At 36.8% G+C, this 20,381-nt stretch overlaps 1 protein-coding gene across 2 annotated transcripts in view; it reads left to right on the top strand.

The window, feature by feature from the left end:
• Tex15 (testis expressed 15, meiosis and synapsis associated) overlaps positions 1-20,069 on the top strand; it is a 78,609-nt gene extending 58,540 nt beyond the window's left edge. For both annotated transcript variants that reach the window (XM_029569267.1, XM_017801073.2), the window contains exons 8-11: positions 3,856-10,919; positions 13,813-13,871; positions 15,935-17,193; positions 19,987-20,069. In XM_029569267.1, the coding sequence (XP_029425127.1) occupies positions 3,856-10,919; positions 13,813-13,871; positions 15,935-17,193; positions 19,987-20,024 (8,420 nt within the window). In that variant the 3' untranslated portion in view covers positions 20,025-20,069. The remainder of the gene's footprint in view (positions 1-3,855; positions 10,920-13,812; positions 13,872-15,934; positions 17,194-19,986) is intronic.
• The last annotated feature ends 312 nt before the right edge of the window (positions 20,070-20,381 follow it).

The raw sequence follows: 20,381 nt of genomic DNA on the forward strand, positions 1-20,381 counted from the left end.
GGGGCCAGGACCAGAAGCGGTGCTCCTGGGGCCCAAGAAAAGCACTAAGTTGGTCTGGGTGAGAAGGATCAGGAAGCAGTATTGGTTCCCCAGGTGTCTGGGGCCCCAAGACTAGGGATGGCGCAGGTCCCAAACTAGGAGTAGCGAACAGCAGGGGAGATGGAAGAGTGAATGTGGCTTGGGGAGTCAAGGCGCCGAGGGCTGCGCTATAGACTTATCCCAAGAGGCCTGAGGATAGGAGTGCAGGCTAGGAGTGTTAGCCGGTGGTGCAGGTCCAGGGACACAGAGAGCGGTGAGGGTGGGGCCAGGACCAGAAGCGGTGCTCCTGGGGCCCAAGAAAGGCACTCAATTGGTCTGGGTGAGAAGGATCAGGAAGCATATTGGTTCCCCAGGTGTCTGGGGCCCCAAGACTAGGAATGGTGCAGGGCCCAAACTAGGAGTAGCGAACAGCAGGGGAGATGAAGGGTGAATGTGGCTTGGGGAGTCAAGGTACGGAGGGCTGCGCTATAGACTTACCCCAAGAGGCCTGAGGATCGCAAATAGGAATAGTTTTATTTTTTCCTTTTCTATCTGGATGTTTTGCTTTGTGGGTTTTTTTTGTTTTTGTTTTTTGTTTGTTTACTAATTGCTCTGGCTCGTTCCTCAAGTTGAATGTTTAAAAGAAGTTGTAAGAGCAAATGTCTTCTTCTTAAAACTTAGGGAGAAAGATTCAGCCTTTTATCAGTACATCTCATGTCAGTTGTCAATTTTGTAGATGTGCTTTCTCATGTTGAAGAAGTTCCCTTTTGTTCCTAGTTTATTGGGGCTTGTTTCATCATGAAAGAATGTTAGATTTTTGTCAAATTCTTTTTCTGTATCTCTTGAAATGAACATGTGAATAATAACATTTGTTCCTGATACATACTTTACATGTTCCTTAAACCTAACTACAATTTTATTAAAGAATTCTTTTATCTATATTCAAAAGAGATACTGGTCTGTAGTTTTCTTAGATGTCTTTGTCTGGTTTCAGTGTAAGGATAATACTGATCTCATAGCATGAGTTGATAAATATTCTGTTTTCTACTTTTTCAGCAGAGTTTGTTCAGAATTAGTACTCATTCTTCAAATATTTGATTGACTTCACTAGTGAAACCATCAAAGGTGGGTGGGAGTGGGCTTTGTTGTTTTTAGTTTAGTTTAGTTTTTTTGAGGTAGAGTAGCCCCAGCTGGCCTGGAACTTACTATGTAAACCAGACTGGCCTCAGTCTTACAGAGATCTGCCTGCCTCTGCTGAGCTTAACATGTGCCATCATGCATGACCAAGGCTAGTTTTTTAAGTAGTGGGTTAATTAGTGCTTGTGTATCTTTGGCTTATAATGTGCTAGAATGTTTGATTTTAAAAGTTGCTGTTTAGGCAGGTGTGGTGGTGCATACCTTTGATTCCAGCATTTAGAAAGCAGAGGCAGACGGACCACTGTGACACAAAATTCATTATATAAATGGATGAAACTGTCAAAAATGGGGAAAATTTTTTTAAATAAAACCAATTTAAAAGGTCACAATTGGAAATTTTTCAGACCTTTGTCTACACAGATTTTCTATTTCTTTTTGTCTCAGTTAAAGTAATTTTTGTTTATGTGGGGATTTTTACATTTCATTTTACTTAACCTAACTCACTGACATACAGGTGTTCATAATACAGTATTCCTTTACAATCTTTATTTCTTTAAGGTCAGTAATAATAACCTCTCTTTAATTTCTGAGTCTACTAATTTGGGTCTTTTTCTCTTTTTTCTTTTTATTTTTGGCATTTTTATCTTTTGTTTCTTTCTTTCTTTCTTTCTTTCTTTCTTTATTTATTTATTTTATATGTATGAGTGTGTTGCCTGCATGTATGTGAGTGCACCCATGTCATGAAAGTCAGAGAGAGCTTTGGAGTCACCTGGAACTGGAGTTAAGGACAGTTCGTAGCCACCATGTAGGTGCTGGGAATTGAACCCCAGTCCTCTGCAAGAGCAGTCAGTGCTCTTGACTGCTGAACAATCTCTCTAGCCCCTTATTTATTTATTTTATGTGTATGCATGTATTGCCTGCATGTAGGTAAGTGCACCCATGTCATGTAATGCCCACGGAGGTCAGAAGAGGCTATTGGATCCCCCTGGGACTGGAATTAAGAACAGTTGTTAGCTGCCATGTGGGTGCTGGGATTCAAACCTGGGCCTTCTCCAAGAACAACCAGTGTATTTAACTACTGAGCCATCTCTCCAGCCACTTAATAAATTTTTTTTGGTCTTTTTGAGACAGGGTCTCCTTGTAGCCACAGCTGGCCTGAAACTCACTCACTATATAGACCAGGCTGGCCTCGAACTCACAGAGATCCGCCTGCCTTTGCCTCCCCAGTGCTGGGATTAAAAGCGTGTGCCATCACACCCGGCTTTGTTTTTTGTTTCTTGAGATAAGGTTTTATTGTTTTGTAGCCTTGGCTAATCTGATAATTGCTGTATAACCCAGGCTAGCCTCAAGTTCACAGTAGTCCTCAAGTGCTGAGATTATAGGCCTGAGTCATCACACTCAACTTCTCTCTTTCAGAAACAGAAATCTAATATACTTCTAGTCCTAAGCGTTTGGATAAGGCATATCCAACCTTGTTACAAGAATACCTACTGTGGTACAGTTTAGTTGGGCTGCAGAGAAAGCTTTTGGAACTTCTGTGGAGTTTTCTCATCTACTTTTTTCACTATTACATTTTATTTATTATTTATTTATTTATTTAGTGTGTGGGGTGGGTTCACGCATGTGTGCCTATGGGCATGCTGCAGCACACATGGAGGTCAGAGGGACAACTTTTGGGAGTTGGTTCTTCTACTATGTGGGTCCTGGGGAATCAAACTCAGGGCATCAGGTTGATGGCAAACCCCTCCCATACTTCTTGACCTCTTTCTCCTTTCCTTGCTGTTTTTCTTTTTCCCGTTGTAGAAAGAGCCAGGTGTGATGGATCACACTTTAATCCTAGAACTTGAGAGGCAGAGGCAGGTGAATCACTTCAAGATCCAGGCCAGCCTGGTCTATGTAGTGAGTTCTGGGCCAGCTGGGGCTACAGGAAAACAAAAATTAACTTTTCCCATTGTAGAAGGAAATCGCAGGTAAAGAGAGTTGTGTCTACTAATGGCATAGATGCTGCTGTTATACAGTTAATGTAAATGAGAAAAAGTGTTTTCTGAACCTGACCCCCCCACACCAGTCTGTCTGTCTTTGAGAAGAGTAACCCAGGCCAGCCTCGCTTAGTAGCCAAGGATGACCCTGAACTTTCGCTCTTCCTGCCTCAACCTCCCAAATGCTGCGATTACAAGTGTATGGCCACCACATCTGGTTCAATCTTCACTGAAGATTAAACTCAACCGAGCTTCTTGCATGCTACTTGGTAGCACACTACACACTGAGCTACATCCCTGCCTTCTATTTTTTTATTGCATTAATTTGTTTCTTTGTGCACACATGCATCTGTGTGCCAAGATGAATGTGTGGAGGTCAGAGGACATTCTCTCCTTTCCACTATATGAGTTCCAGGGGTCAAACTCAGGTCATCAAGCTTGACGGCAAGTGTCTTTACCAGCTGAACTATCTCACTGACCACCTCCAGCCTTCTATTTAATATTTTTATTTTTTATTTTTCAGAATTCATTTTTATAGCAAATAGTTTTTTTAAAATGTTCCTAGACTAGGGTTATAGTTTACACAGAAACATTTATTCTTTATTGGCTTATTACTCTTATCTTTGCATTTTCTGAGAACAGTCACAATTGGGTTATTAGATAAACTCTCAGTTAAAAATTACTCATGACCTATTTTCCTTACTTTCTTTTATTTCCACAGAAACAGTATGTTCCCTGAATAACTGTACAGTCGCCAAAAGAATTGGAAAGGGAAAAGATGCTACAGTCATCTTTGAACACTTCAGGAAGCCTCTTGATCCATTCGTTCAGGAAAATTGTTCATGCAAAGCACCAAATTCAGAGATAAATCCTTCCAACTCAGATACTTCTAATTCTTACAGAAATGTGAAAAATGGAAACAATTCTGTACTTGAAGTATACAGAAGACAGACAGATAATTCATTGGAAATTAGAGATACTTCTCAAGTACATGTACCTGATTCAAGTCTTTCATTTATGTCCGGTGATAACAGAGAAAGCGGTACTGGCGACCTTTTGTTCAATGTGGCATACCTTAAAAGTATCTTAAGTAGTATTTCTGCTGCTTTTCCCTCTCAGAAAAATACTGGCTCAAGTACAGTTATTACTTCAAAACTCATTAAAGACCCAAGACTGATGAAGAGGGAACAAAGCATAGGAAGACAGAATAATAGTACAGATTTAAGTGATATGTTGCCTTTTGATAAGAGTTTACATCATGGTAATTCAGAAATAAGCCTGTCATGTGTATCAACTAGTTCTGTCTTCTCACCTGAAGTTGTTCCTGGTAATCATGCTGCCAGTACTTGCTTGGGTACACCTTCCTTCAAATTTTCTTTTGAAAGTTCACAGTTTCAGACTCACAATATGTGCTCAAAGGGCTATGATTGTATAGCAGCCAGTAAAACACCCATGACAGAACAATGTAAGGAGCAACTAAATTTTTCCTTCCCCATTTCTCTGTCAAATGCAGTTCCAGAAGTTGAGAACCAAAAATACATTGAAGAAAAATCTCTGAGCATCCAAAACAGAAGCAACATCCCAGTTTTAGCTAATGAAAGCAGTGATCCACAAAACTCTTATGAATCAGCAAAAGCTTGTAGAAAAGAATCCGAGAGTCATATCTCGCAGGAATCACAGTCTTCTACAGTTTTCCCACTTCAACAGAAAGGAAACATAGATGAGTACATTCAAAGTATTGGAAAGATGAGAACCTTCAGTGCCCCAGAAGACAGTTCTAAACATGGTGAAAGCCAAAATTGGCAGAAAGAAACTAATAATTTTACTAATCAAACAAAAATCATTCCAACTGATAATTGCATTACATTGTACCAAGAATACAAAGAGGGTGGAAATCTTAATTCTTTAGGGGGAAATTGTGAAAAAATACTAAAAACTCAAGGGTTAAAAATATCACAATCTCCTGAATCTACCACAAAGAATAAAGATGAACTAGATCATGTCATATTGGACTTAGAATGTAATCTTACTCCAGAAATAGAGTGTCTTTCACAAAAGCACCACCAATGTTCTTTGGGATATGAGGACAGTATTTGTACAAATTTTGCTGTTGCTCAAAACCCAGAACTGAAATTGGTGCAAAAAACTCAGAACTTTGTTAACATGACTGGTAATTTCCAGGAAACAAAAGACACTCTCCCAGCCAAAGAACAACTCACTGATAGTGTGATTTCATCTTCTGCCGTTGACATACCTCTTGACAGTTCAAATTGCAGCATAACTGGAGAATATATATGTGTCCAGAGGAAAAACGAAAATGACCCCGTGTCATCAGAGAACATTCAGAAAGACTGCAACGAAACTCCTCAGATCAAAGATGTTCGGGATCACAGTTTGCTTTATAATGCAGAGCTGAACTGTGACCTACACTTTAGTAAGTTCAAAGGGCAAGGAGATAAAGAAAATCCATATGAGGCTAAAGATAAATATAGTGCTTCATATCCAGAATACAAGATAGAAAGTCTAAATGGAAGTGAGAGGCAAGATTTCCATGCAAACCTTTTCACCAATGTAGTTGAAAGAGAAATTAAAAATTACAATAAAGTAGAAATTGATAATTCTGAAGATATTTCTACATTTAACTCAATTTTGGAAAAGAAAAGTATACCAGCAGAAACTGCATTACCAGAGAGTGAACATAGTGTTACTGCCATAAAACGACATGCACAAAATGATGTAAGAAGTGTAGAGCATTTGGCTTCCATAATTCCAGAAATTACAGGATCTTCAGTGTTTGTAGCTGAAAATACTACAAAACAGGCAGCTAGTACTACTGTACTTACTCCAAGCACAAATCATGAAAAATACCAGTTTAAAGAAACTTGTTCTTCTGAGATTTCAGATTGGGGTTTAATAGAGCATAATGTTTCTGATTGTGAACATAGTATGGATAAAAATAAATTAGAGGAGTCACTTGATCCCTCAGTAAATGAGAACTCAGTTCTTCAAACTTTTGAATTGGGAACTGAAATTGAGATAGAATCTGAAGAATGTAATAATAGTTTATTTCAGCAAGATACACATACCCATGGAAATGCTGTTCATGAAGAACTTGAGTTATATGAAGATTTAAAGTCTCGAATTGATTGGAAAGGTCTGTTTTTGAACATTAATGAGGAAATGGAAACTTTAGGAAGTTTTGCAAGAAGGGAGAAGAGTGATCAGCATCACGCTACAGAAAGCAATTGTGTTTCCCTGTCACAGAAAAACGAAAGCGAGCTCCACAACCCAATTCTACTTCCAGATGTACAGATTACAATTACTAATGTACTTAAGCTAGGATTCAGTCCCACTGGTGATTCTTTGGAGTTGAAAGATAATTTTTATGAACATTTTACCAAGTCTGCAGAACTAGAAGGAAGGAAAGAAGGGAAAAGTCCAGGATTTTGCATTTACTCTCAGCCTTCTGGTGAAAAATCAGTTTTTCCATGTGAAAATAAATTTGGTAATTCCATACAAGAATTGGGACTTGGGAGAATATCTAGTAGCATCTCCCATTCTTCCAACTTGGATCATAACACATGTGTGAATCATACATATGAAAAATCAGTCAATCAGACTTTCTCTACCAAACCTTCTGATGTCACAATACTAAATGGTGAAAGTAAACTTTCTTCTACAAAATCAAAACCTAGATTTAATGATACTGGAAATAAGAACATGGAATCAAGAAGTAGTAAAAGAAAGCTGTACACACCTGGGGGTCAGAACAGACCCCAAAGAGATTTAAGGCAACATGAAACTTACGAGAAGAGGAGGAAACTAACCAGTCATGACTCATCTGAGCATTTTTCTTCCTTATCCCAAGGACGACTTAAAACATTCTCACAGTCAGAAAGGCACATTAAGAGTGTGCTGGATATTCTAAGTAGTGAAGCTTCTTTATGTAAAAGCAAACGTCTGTCCAGAAAACTGGACAAAGCTGTTCTTCACTTAAAAAAAGCTCATAGAAAAGTTCATACATCTTTGAAGCTTATATCTAAAGTGGGAAAAAAGAGAAAGGGTCCATTACCAAAAGCATATGCAGTAATATGTAATAATTTCTGGGAAAGTTGTGACCTTCAAGGTGATAGTTTTATGTCTGAAAGAAGATACAGTAAGCATTTTTTATACAAAAGAAAGTATGAAAAACAGGGAGAACAAAGATTTTTTGGATTTGATATTGATGAGTCAGTTGTCCAGGTGTCAAAGCGCAAGCCTTCTAGAACAGACAGAGCAAGCGTTGCAGAGTGCCTTTCCAGTGAAATCTTGTCTCGCAGTGTCTCCAGTAGTCTTGCCACTTTTCATGTGAGAGAATTTTGTGATGAAGAACAACATCCTGAATCACTAGCCTATCCATCCCAGAGTACAAATCAGTCAGAATACAGTAATGGCATCATGAAAAATGCAAGATCTTCAAAACTTGAGCACTTTGTTGAAACAAATGAATGTATGCTTTACCCAGATGAAGCACTAGCTGAAAAAGAACATCAGACTGACACAAAGTTACCTAATAGTGACTTTTCAAAGCTTGAGAACAGTTCAGCACATGATATTAAGGATAGAACAAAAGAAAACAATTCTCAACCTAATGTAATGGTATATAAAAGCAATTCAGCATCACTAAATTACATAAAAGAAAACAATATAGGTTATAGCCCAGACAAAAATGATGATGCATCTTATAAAGCTGACACTGACATACTTGCTTCAGTCTTAGACTCAAACATGAATCACTTTTTAAATGTTGATATCTATCAACAAGATAACCTTCCAGTGTCTATTTGTAAAAGAAAATTGGAATCAATTTTTCCTGTAGGAAAGTACACAGTTCCTATTGAGATTGTCACACCAAGCATTTTTATGGGAAATATTTTTATAGACCCATTAAATCTAATAGCAAGCAAAAGGTACAATATCCCCCAATTGTCATCAGTTTTAGTGACAGCTGGTGAGGAAGAATCCTCAAAATTTTATCTCAGGAGACAAGGAATTTTTGCCATAGATTCTTTTGCATCATACCCTACCACATCATACTATTCTCAGATGTGTGGTGGAAAGGATCTTCTAAAAACAAAGCAATACTTTTCAAGTAATTGTTTCCTTATAGATGAGAATGAAGTGAACGTTACTGAGCGTTCTATCTTGGCTTTAACATCAGTAACAGAAGAAAGTAAAAATTGTGAGAAAACCAGAGTGAAGAAGCTATCTTCTAATGATAGTTCTTTGCTCTTAAAAGATGATATAAAATGTTCTTCAAAAAGATCTACAGCAAAAATCATTCAGGAATTAAAAGTGAGGAAAACTGAACAAGCAGTTTACAAAAGCATTAATGAGGGCTCAACTGTTGATAATGAGTACCAAAGTCAAAAGAATAAGATCCCAAAAGACTGCTTAATGAAGAAAATAGTTAAAAGTAACTTATTGAGAAGTAATGATTCTTATTCTGACTATATTTACACACCAGCCATTGTAGGAATTAAGCATAAGCCTATTTTATATGCCTACCCTGACACCTCTAAAGTCACTCCTCTTCAGAAGAAGCCTGTATCACACATGCAGGAAATAGAAGAACATTGCTTACCTAATTGCACGTCTCATATAGCAGAACTGTCTCGAATTTTACAGAGAGCTGATGAAGCAGCATCATTACGGATTTTAGAAGAAGAAACTAAGATTTGTCAACATATTCTCCCTTTATTTGTTAAAGCTTTTGAAAGAAAGCAAGAATGTTCACTTGAACAAATCCTGATTTCAAGAGAACTGTTGGTAGACCAAAACTTGTGGAATAATTATAGACTTAAACTGAAACCATGTGCTGTTGATACTTTGGTAGAACTTCAGATGATTATGGAAACTATTCAATTCATCGAAAACAAAAAACGACTCTTGGAAGGTGAACCAACATTCCGAAGCTTGCTTTGGTATGATGAGACCTTGTACAGTGAATTGCTTTGCAGGCCACGTGGGTTTCAACTGCAGTCCAATTTCTATCCTGCTTTTCAAGGACGATTAAAATACAATGCACTCTGTGAATTAAAGAATTATCATAATCAATTAGTTAAGTATTTTGCAAAAATAAAAAAGGAAAATTCGTACTATGCATTCTTAAAGTATAAGCGACAGATTAATGAATGTGAAGCCGTAATGAAGAACTATTCTGATTGCTTTGACTTCTGTCTTTCTGTTCCATTTACCTGTGGAGTTAACTTTGGAGATAGTTTAGGAGACCTAGAAACCTTAAGAAAAACTACTTTAAAGCTTATCAGTATATATGGGAATTCTCCTAAAGTTCTTTCATACCCAGGTAAAAATGACCATTTATGGATTATTATAGAAATGATCTCCTCAAAAGTTAATTTTATCAAGAGCAATGAAGAAGTAAATATTAAAATCTCTCTTTATGGTCTAGAACATATCTGTTTTGATGCTGCAAAAAATCTTGTTTGGAAAGAGAAAAGCCACTCTTTTCCCAAAAAACAGTCACAAAAGAACAAAACACTGTTGCTTAAATTTAACAAATGTGCATTTTCTAAGTTGCAGAAGATATATGATACCTTGTCTAAGAACTTAAACAATGAACCAGTTTCCAATATTGGGCTTGAAGAAAATGCTTTGATTGCTTCCAGAAAATCAGCTCTAGCTATCATAGAAAACTTTAAGTTCAACAAGACTTTGCTTTCATACCCAGATATTTGTTGTGTTAGTGAAATACTGGATCAAGCTAAATCTGCAGATCTAAAGAAGTTACACAACCTCACTCTGAGATGTACAGATCACTTAGAAATTTTAAAAAAATACTTCCAGTTGCTGCAAGAAGATAATATAGATAATATTTTTGTCACAGAAGAAAATGTTTTGGATATGCTAAACAGCAACCATGGTGCTGTAGTTTTAAAGCCTGAAGCTATTGAAATTTATATTGAAATTGTGATGCTCTCAGAAACCATTCATTTTCTTAAAAATTTAATAGCAAAGAAACTAGACAACCAGAGATTTCGAGGTATGCTTTGGTTTGATTTGTCTCTTCTTCCAGAGCTTGTTCATTGTCAAGAAGAAATGTCTTTCTTTCTGTTTAATGATAACCCAGCAGATGGCCTTTGGAAAGTGATAGAGACTACTATTTCTGAACTTACAAAAGAGCTGAATGTTATCTGTGAATATGATGAAGCTGTTAATTGTTCCTATGCTCTCCATTTATTCTCAAGGGAACTTAAAGAACTTACAGAAATTAAAAAGCTTCTGAAGGAATCTAAGTATTCAGTTTCCACGTATATTGACTTTGTGCCACATATAGCAACCATTAATTATGGAAACACTGTGACACAGTTAGAACACAACTACAACCAGTTTTCTATATTACTCAAAAATATAATGTCTGTCCCTCAGAAAGATTTAGGTAAAATGTCTCATATTGTAAAAGTCATGAGGACAATTGAACAGATGAAAATTATAAGTGCTAAAGATGCTAAATCATCCACTCGTTTTATCCTTTTCCAAATGTTACGTAACAGATGGAATACTTTCCAACTAGATAGAAAAGAAAAGATGAATACTCGTGTTACCAAACCTGAGGAAAATAGCAGTCAACCTGGTATTTCTGTGGTGCAGGCACCCTCAATTTCAGAGTGCATCATCAAAAACATTTCAAAGTCCTCTAAAAAACGGCCTATCACTGTAGACAAGTGTGAAGACTCTTGGGAAAAGGAGAACATTGCTGCTGTTTCTAGTTGTAAAAAGCAAAAGGTATGAATGCTTTAAAATTAAACTTCAAAGTATTTTTAAGAAAAAGTTTACAGGATACATCATTTTCAGTTTTCATTTAGAAGGCATTTTATGGAAAAATGATTTTAATAGCTGATAAGGGGAAAGTTCAGTATTATGAAGGAGTGAGTTATATGAATGACCAAATATTTATTGAGTAGTTTCTTTGGCCAATATAGTGAATATTAAAAACTGGCCAAAGAAGTATATTTACTTGACTTGATGAAAGAGTAGGGCAGGTATTTTTACATGCATGATTATCAAAGATTGAGAAAAAGTCTCACATGACTACTTTTTAACAAATTTTATGTAACGGAAAAATTAAAACTCGTTTTTTCCAAAAAATCTAATGGATATATTCACTTAATGATAAGAGGACTGGGTATTAATTTCTTTTCATAGTGGTGAATTTTTAACCCAGACCTTGCATATGCTAGGCATGTGCTCCACCCCTGGAACTGGCTCCCCAGCCAATTTAAATTGGTGGCCCAGGAGAGTAAAACAAGGATTAAAGAAGGTTGTTTCAGCCGGGCATGGTAGTGCATGCCTTCAAATCTCAGCACTTGGGAGACAGAAGCAAGTGGATCCCTGTGAGTTCCAGGACAGATGGGCCTATAGGGAGACCCTGTCTCAAAAAGACCAAAGGGAAAAAAATTGCTTCAAGGACTGGGAGTGAAGTGCAGTACTTAGCATGTTCAAGGTCTCTGTGCTGAATGTGCGTACACACACACACACACACACACACACACACACACAAAGCGGGGGAGGGATTGTTCCAGGTCTTAAATATAGGCCTGAGAAGTTTGAACATCATCCTTACGTATTGAAGTGTAAAGTCATGTGAAATTTGGGGGTTTTTTCAGTTACTTAAAAGGTAAGGAAGGCCAGGTGTGGTGGCACACACCTTTAGTCCCAGCACTCGGGAGGCAGAGACAGGTGGATCTCTGTGAGTTCAAGGCAAACCTGGTTTACATAATGAGTTCCAGGCCAGCTGGGGTTACAGGGAGAGGGGGACTGTGTCTCAAAAAGGACAAAAAAAAAAAAGGTAAGAAAATACTCAGTATAGTTAGAAGTGCTAAAATGCTGCTTTGGGTAGTATAAGAAAGGAAAATTTATACGAATTGATATTTCTCATCTAAGTACCTAGGACCAGAAGTGTCTCAGAATTTGGGATTTTCCAGATTTGGGTACACATAATCGGATCTATCTTGGAGATAGGACCAAAGTCTAAACATGAAATTCATTTATATTTCTTGCACACCTTATTTTTACAGTATTTTAGATAATTTTGTGTAGAGAGCAAAGGTTCATGATGTGAAAATTTTCACAAAGTGTCATATTACTGCTCAGAAAAAATGAATTTTGGAGACTTCGAATTTCAGGTTTAGAGATTAAGGGTACTCAACTTGTATTTGACAGATACTCTTTTTAAAATAATTGGAGGGTGGGCTAGCAAAATTGCTGAATGGGTAAAGGCACCTGCCCTGAGCTTGATAATCTGTGTTTAATATCCAGGACCTTCAAATGTAAGGAGAACCAACTCCCACAAATTGTCCTCTGACCTACACACGCACGCACGCACATCTGTGCATACAAAATAAAATGCAATTTTTTTTCAAAAACTGTTGGGAATCAGTGACTTCTTTATTAAAGAGGTGGCAGTACGTTGGTCATAGTGGCACATGCACATAATTGTAGCACTAAGGAAGTAGATGCAGAAGCAACATAAGTTTGAGGCCAACATACTGAGGTCCTGTCTCAAAAAATAAAGTGGGACGTGGTAGCACACACTTTTCATTCCAGCACTCGGGAGGCAGAGGCAGGTGAATCTCTGTGAGATGGAAGCCAGCCTGGTCTACGTGGTGAGTTCCAGTTCAGCTGGGGCTTCAGGGAAACCCTCGTCTCAAAAAGACAAAAAAAGAGGGAGGAGTCATAAATAACTATAGACTACAAAATTAGTTTTAAGGTATATGGGCAGAAAGAAAGAATGTTGCAAACTTTTTTTAGAACACAATTTCAATCACATACAAAGGGCAATACAAAGTCAAATAGAATATTAATTACATACATAATCTAATCAAATTACACAGTTTTTTTTTAAAGAAGCATTTCATTACAACCGCATTAACCTATTCAATAACATTTTTCTGAGCTAGGGTACATCTCTTTCAAAATTGGCTGTACATTTCTAGGTTTACAGATGAATTATTACGCTTATATAATCTTTTACTCATTATAAACTCCATAAGACATAAAATTAAATGAGGTTCCAACGTTTAAAAAAGATCTCCACTTCGTTGTCAAAACACACAGTTTCATACAGAAAAATTCATTCCAAGGCAATTGACATTGAGACATTTTCACATGCATTTCTAATCTCTATATACATGACTATCACTGGTCACAGTCACCCACCTTCTGAGCTCCTGGTCATCTGAGCATGAATGCAACCTCTTCGGGTAGACGGTCTTCCTCTCCCACTAGAGCCTCCATACTCTGCTATCCCTGCCACTGTCCACTGTGCTGTCAGAACCCCCATCCATTCCCCCCTATCTGCCCTTCTGGTAAATCTAGTCAGCCAGAGGTCCCTGTTCCAGGAGGATCAGCTGTTCCTTATCAACGGCAATCCATTGTCAGTATTCCTTTGGATAGAATTGGGGTCTGCTGTTCATGTTTCCAGTAGTATGTTGGGTTACTGTCTGGAAGAGCCTTTATCCGCAAACTTTTTTTTTAGATTGATGCAAACGTGAAATATGGTAAGTCCAGCAGAGAGTTTTTTGAAAGGGTGAAGGTACTGATGTTATAATATAATTTGGGGTTATAATATAGTTTGTTACAATATAAGATTTGGGATTTGTTTTCGTATTTTTTATAGGTTACCATGAAAGCTGTTACAGAAACAGACAGACAGAAGACAACATTCAAGCACCCAAGGTAGGGGTTGCCATCAACCCTCTTGAGTAAAAGCTAAGTAAAAATGGGCAAGTAATAAGGAACAGTTATTTATATATAACTCCATTGAATCATACATGTAACTAGGAGGACAAGAGGGTGTAATTTGTTTCAAATTATAAAATGTTTTACATTAGACCTAGTGAGTTTGAACTTTATAAGTATTGAAGGCTAATGCCATGTGAAATGACTATTTTCAGTAATGTAAAAAATAAATTATGGGTTGGGGATTTAGCTCAGTGGTAGAGTCCTTGCCTAGCAAGCGCAAGGCCCTGGGTTTGGTCCTCAGCTCCAGGGAGGGGAAAAATTACAAAAATTACCCAGGTATTAGAAAAGGATGACTGATATATCAAGAAAGGAGAATCCATATTTGACAAGCATTACTTAACAAATTGTTTCCTGAGGGTACATAAAAGAATACAGCAAGTGATTAATTTTTAAAATTTATTTTTATTTTCTGTGTATGAGTGTATTGCCCACATGCGCGTAAGTGCATTCATGTTGTACAGTGTCTACAGAGATCAGAAGAGAGTTTTGGACCCCCTGGAACTGTTGTTAGAGACTGTTGTGCTGGAAATTGAACCAGAGTTCTCTGCAAGAGCAGCCAGTGCTCTTAACCACTGAGCCGTCTCTCCAGCCCCTGTGGTTAATTTTTTAACTTAAAATGAATTTTACAGACCAGCTAAATTTCAAGATTGGTTAAAGAGAAATTGCCAGCTTATATCAGTGGGAACATTAATAGAAGTAGTGTGTAATTACGGGCATATGTAAACATTTTCTTTTGTAGAAGGATGTTTTAACACTATAGGAAGAATATGATTTCAAAGGCTATCTCTTTAAACAGTAAGTTAGCTTTTGAAAATTCCATGCATTGCTTATATTTTCCTCATTTTAATGCCAGATGGTACCACTGAACTTGATGGCAGTTTCTCATTTACCTTTGTAAAATTTTGCGTTTCTAACTGGCTTCATTTTTTTCTGTTTTGTGAAGGATAATCTTTTTAATAGCATATGTGAATCTTATATTATTGTATAGTGACATAAAAGGCTTAAGACTATTAGAGGGATAACATAGCACATACAGTAATCATCTTTGGGTTGTTAAGTATAAGTTGCATTTGCTGCTTAAAGATTCAAACTGTAACTAACAAAAAATTAATTCTGCTACAAGATTGGTACAGAGCACTAGGTTTGCAGGAATGAACATCCTCTAAGAGCCTGGGTAAGGAACTGTCCATCCAGCCAGCTGTCAGTCTACATGGAATGACATCAGTGGAGTTACAATAAAGTCAAAATTACCTGCTCTGAAAACTCAGTATTATATAGGGCTAGATGACAGTGTAGGTTGACATGAAAAAGCCTTGTGAGGAGCAAAGCATGGGTCTTTTGAGTTCCTCGGTGGAGAACACAGACTCTAGGCCAAAAATAAATTCTTCTTAATTCTGGAAACGTAGTACTACTTTTCCTTTCTCAACATAACTTTTCCCCACATATCCTGGCTCTTGACACTGACATAATGCATGCTTCTCTCAGTCTTCTTGAGACTTTAAACTTAGTAAGAATGTCAGAGATACTAAATTGGCAAGAAACTTTGTAGGTCTGCTTTTATTGTTCTCAGAAAATGAACAAAAAAAATAACTGTATTTGATGGGTAAGGACCCACAGCTAGTAGTTACATCGGGGGGGGGGGAAGGGGAAGAGATAGCTGTTATTAAGTCATGAAGTTTGTCAATGGGGAGGAGCTATAAGAGCAAGAAACTGTAGTTTCCTATTTTTTAAAAGCTTCTATCAGGAAATTTTCATATCACTAAACTGTTTAGAATAATACTGGAAATGTTTTTGAAAAGTGAATTAAATTATCTTCAGCAAGGAACCTATCTAAATTCAAATCCAGGAAATAAAACTGAAAGTATTTTACTTGTATATTCCAAAGAAAATTAGGAAAGTCATGAATTCTTATCCTAAATAAAAATTTCAGATATTTATCTTTTAAAATTTTACAACTGTATCATTAAAGCTGTTTGTATTTCTATTATATTCACTAGGACTACAGGATCGCACCCTAAAGATGAAAACAAAATAAGATCAAGTTCGTCTGACATTCTGAAAAGAAACTCTGTATCTCTAGAAATGGTCAAAAAACAAAACTCAATACCTGGCTCACTTTTACCTTTGAAAAACCTACAAGACATTTGCACATCAAAGTCAGAAAGCAAAATAGATTTAGCTAGTAGCTTATCTGATACTTTAGGATACCTCGCTGGACAACAGGAAAACTTAAATAGTATAAAGAAAAGAAATGTGAATTTTAGTATTGCTGAAACAACTGATAAAGACTGTCCTTTTGTACCTTGCAACCAGAAGAATATAGATGGCATTTATTCAGAAGATCATAGCACACTTTCACAGAAACGGCATAAAAATCCCATGGAGCAAACACGGGAGATTTGCTCTCCAAACATAAAAGCAGGAATTGATGATTTTCTTGCACCTAATGCATCAATGTTTTCAGTGCCAAGTTCGCATTCTGTGAGGGCTGTCCATAGAAGGCTAGAGGTAACTAACACAGACTTTGAACATGAAAACAGTGAAGTACTAGATTTATCTATTAAAGATTATACACACACCAACTCTCCAGAACCTGTAATAATCCAGGACAAAATTCCTGCCCGTCAAGTAGATACAACACAGGCAGTAAAACCTGAGTTACTGGGAAAGTATGTGAAGAATACATCAAATCCCAGTAGTGCACCATTTGGCTCATCTGGGAGTTCAACCCCTAACACAGCTCAAACAATGCAGTACTCTCTTTCTGAACAGGATAAGGAGAATTCAAAAGCCCTAACTCAGAAAGCTGACACATACTGGAATGAGCTTCCACAGTCTGCATGTACTCCAGTATATAATTCTTCTGAACATTCATTTGGAACTTCATATCCACACCATGCTTGGTATGTTCATCATTACAACAGCAACAATGGCAACACTATGACTCACACATACCAAAGGATGACAATGTATGAGGTACAGCCACCTCCTCCTGGGATGTTGACCTCTGTTGCAAGATCTGTCCAAAACACACATTCTACTGTTTTGTACTCTGAATATTTTAGTTACTTTGCTGAGCAGCCAGAAGCAAATGTCTTTATTCCAGGAAATGGGTATATTCCATCTCACGTACCTAATTCATATAATTATCAGCAACCAATTTTTTCACCATTTGTCCCTTGTCAGCCATCACCACAAACTGCATATCCTTATCCTCCTAATCCAAATTGGCTTCCAGAAGTTCCTTGGACTTACGGTGAGTTGTAAGTTTTAATGCTTGCTTCATTTTTACTTTTTTGTTGTTGTTTTGTTCTGCTTTGTTTTATATTTATTTTGGCACAGGGTCTCCCTATAGCCCCAGCTGACCTGGAACTGGCTGTGTGGATCAGGCTGGCCTCAATCTCAAAGATCCACCTGCATCTGAACCTCTTGAGTGCTGAGATTAAAGGTATGCACATGGCTTATTTTTACTTTCAGCTTTGTACATTTATATAAAGAAATGCACAAGTGGCAATAAATGCAGCAGACAATTTTCTGTCAGATTTTTACAGTTGTTCATCTGTCAAGCAGAGTTGAATTTTTTAAGTTGTAAATCTAGTTGTCAAAGAACAGGAAAAAAAACTGATGCTGAAACACTAGTGAGTACTTAAATGATCATCTTCAGGGATTTCAGTGGAATTCATACAGTGGGCAGCCATTAGAGGATTAGTAAAGTTTTTAATAACATGAAATTCAAATTTTGAAGTTTTAAAAAATTTTAAATTAAAATTTGTTTTAGAATTAAACTTAACTAAGTAAATAAATGCACAGAAATACTGAAATGCACCAACATTTTAACTTTCCACTTTCCAACAGTAAAATTTAGAGTATGTGGAAAGTATTTTTCTGAATAATCAAGATTTCATATTGTGAAACATTATTTTGATAAATGGGGGAATATAGAAAGTAAAAAAGAGATAGAAAAAGAACCACCAATTATATAATGCAACCTTTTCCTTTCAATATTCTAATACCTTAATATAAGTAAAAGCCATTAATTGGAAAGTACTAATTTTTTTAATATTTTGTGTGTATGCGTGTATTTGTGTGCATGTAGATAAGTGCACCCGTGTCGTGCAATGCCCACAGAGAATAGAATAGGCCATCAGATCCCCCAGAACTGGAGTTACAGACAGTTGTTAGCTGCCATGTGGGTGCTGGTATTCGAACTTGGGTCTTCTGCAAGAACAACCAGTGTTCTTAACTGCTGAGCCATCTCTCCAGCCTAGAAAGTACTAATTTTAAAAAGAATCTTGTAATTTTCCTCATGAACTTAAATTTTTTTCCTCTGTAAACACCTACCTGTAAAATATCACCATTAAATACAAGTTTAGATTAGATCACATTTACTAGCGTTAAAGCAAAAATTTTTTAATCTGCTGAAATTAATTATACGGAAACATCTAAATATCCTAACAGAGATAAAATGTCCTTTAAATAAAGAAAATAATATTAGCTATTTTAGAAAAATGCAAGAGAATTTATTTTAAGCAATTGTTTACTAACCTTATAAATTAATAAGTAGAAGTTACTGCAGGAGTCTTTGTCTGAAATAGAATGGGAGCAATGTTGAATAGGTCTGTTTGCTTGTGTGTTTGGGGTTTGGGGTTTCTTGTGGGTTTTCTGGTTTTGGTTTTTTGTTTGTTTGGTTGGTTGGTTTTGGTTTTCTAGTGGCAGGGCTAGAATCAGGGCCTTACACATGCTTGGCATGTGCCTTCTCTAAGCTACACGCCAGCCCTAAATAGTTCGGTTCTAATTTAGAAATCTTAGCCAAGAGTGGTGACTCATGTCATTGGTTCCAGCACTTAGGAGATGGAGGCAGAAGAGTCAGGAGTCCAAGGCCAGCCAAGCTCTGTAGTGAGGTTGAAGCCAGGCTTGGCCACAGGAGACACTATCTCAAAAGAAAGATATCTGGTCACACAGGCATCTGTTCCTTGGATTTACTACTGATTCATTATAAACTATTGAATAGAAATCAAATGCTTTGGCTTAGAATGCCCATCCTCACATGCCCAGCCTCATCTCCCACCACTTCTGCCTCTGCATTCAGGCCTTGTTGAAGTTTTTACTGTTCTGACAATCCCTCTGGTACTTCAGTGGTACTTTTACATGTTTCTCTCACATGATAAAGCATGTATTAGATGGTATTATGATCTATATACTTTTTTCCCCTTTCTGCCCCACCAAAGGTGTTTAAACAAGACAGAATTGTTTTACCTGAGAAAACTCAAAGGAGGGGGAAGGAAGGAGGGACAAAGGATGACTCTGCTTGTCCCTTTCTGTTTGATGCCACTGCTGATACTATTGTGTAAACCTCAGACAGTAGATGTGGCAAATCTATGATTTGGACACTTCAGTTTCTTGATTGTAATTTTCACAAAGGCACTGATTGTTTGGGCTTTCTTCTCATCTTAATAGTTAAATCACTTGTGATACTAAGAAAAGATCACTCCGGGAGCAAGTCCAGCAGTGACTCAAAAACCCTTGGTTATTAACATCCTTGGTTATTATATTGGTCCAATGGAAAAAGAAAAATACTAAAATAATTCAAGTCATTCTAGAAACATAGGAGAAACATCTTCTAGCTTTTAGTAATTCAAATGATCCATAACAGTCAGCTCTCAAAGTAACTGCATACTTAGAAAGATGTGAAAATCCCTTTAACACCTTTATCTCTGATGTGCTTAGGATGCTTGTGTTCAGCACTAGAAAACAGAACTAAAAGAAGGTGCTTGAGAGCTGTGTGCCGAACACCTCATGCCTTTATTACATTCAATTCTTAGAGGATACCCAAGACAGAGAAATACCTTTCTTTTACAAAGAAACTGCTACTCAGAGAAACTTAAATAACTTTCTTAGGATCTTACAACTGATAAATGGCAGGTGGACATTTGAGCTGTAATCTATTTGGCTTTAACTTTAATCATGGAGTCTTTTCTGCTACACTGTTATTTAACATTAGTTGTCGTCATTAATGTAGCTCAAATCTTTGTGGTTTTTTTTCTTCCAGCTCCATGGCAGCAAGAGCCCTTTCCACCAAGACACTGAAAATAATCTCTTCCTACTGAAATAAATGCAACCTAACTTTCCTGAGTATTTTTGTGTATATATGTTCTTAATCTACAGATTTTCTTATTTTTAATGTTTAGTGATTTTAAATGTATATAAATGGTATGTAAGTCAGATAGCCTTTCAAAGAATGTGTAAATACAATAATGTATTACATAAGATAATGGGAAATTAATTTCTAACACCTGAAATAAGCAGAGTTATTTCCATGCAATTATAAAGGGCTTAATTCAACACTGAATATTATCAAGGCTAAGCAATAATGGCAAAATACCAGGTTCTGCTTCTGTTTTTAATACATTATTTATGATGTTCTGCCATTTTATTGAGCTAAAA

This window comes from Nannospalax galili, unplaced genomic scaffold, assembly GCF_000622305.1.
Source record: "Nannospalax galili isolate Female #2095 unplaced genomic scaffold, S.galili_v1.0 scaffold680, whole genome shotgun sequence".
In the NCBI taxonomy this organism is placed as follows: domain Eukaryota; kingdom Metazoa; phylum Chordata; class Mammalia; order Rodentia; family Spalacidae; genus Nannospalax; species Nannospalax galili.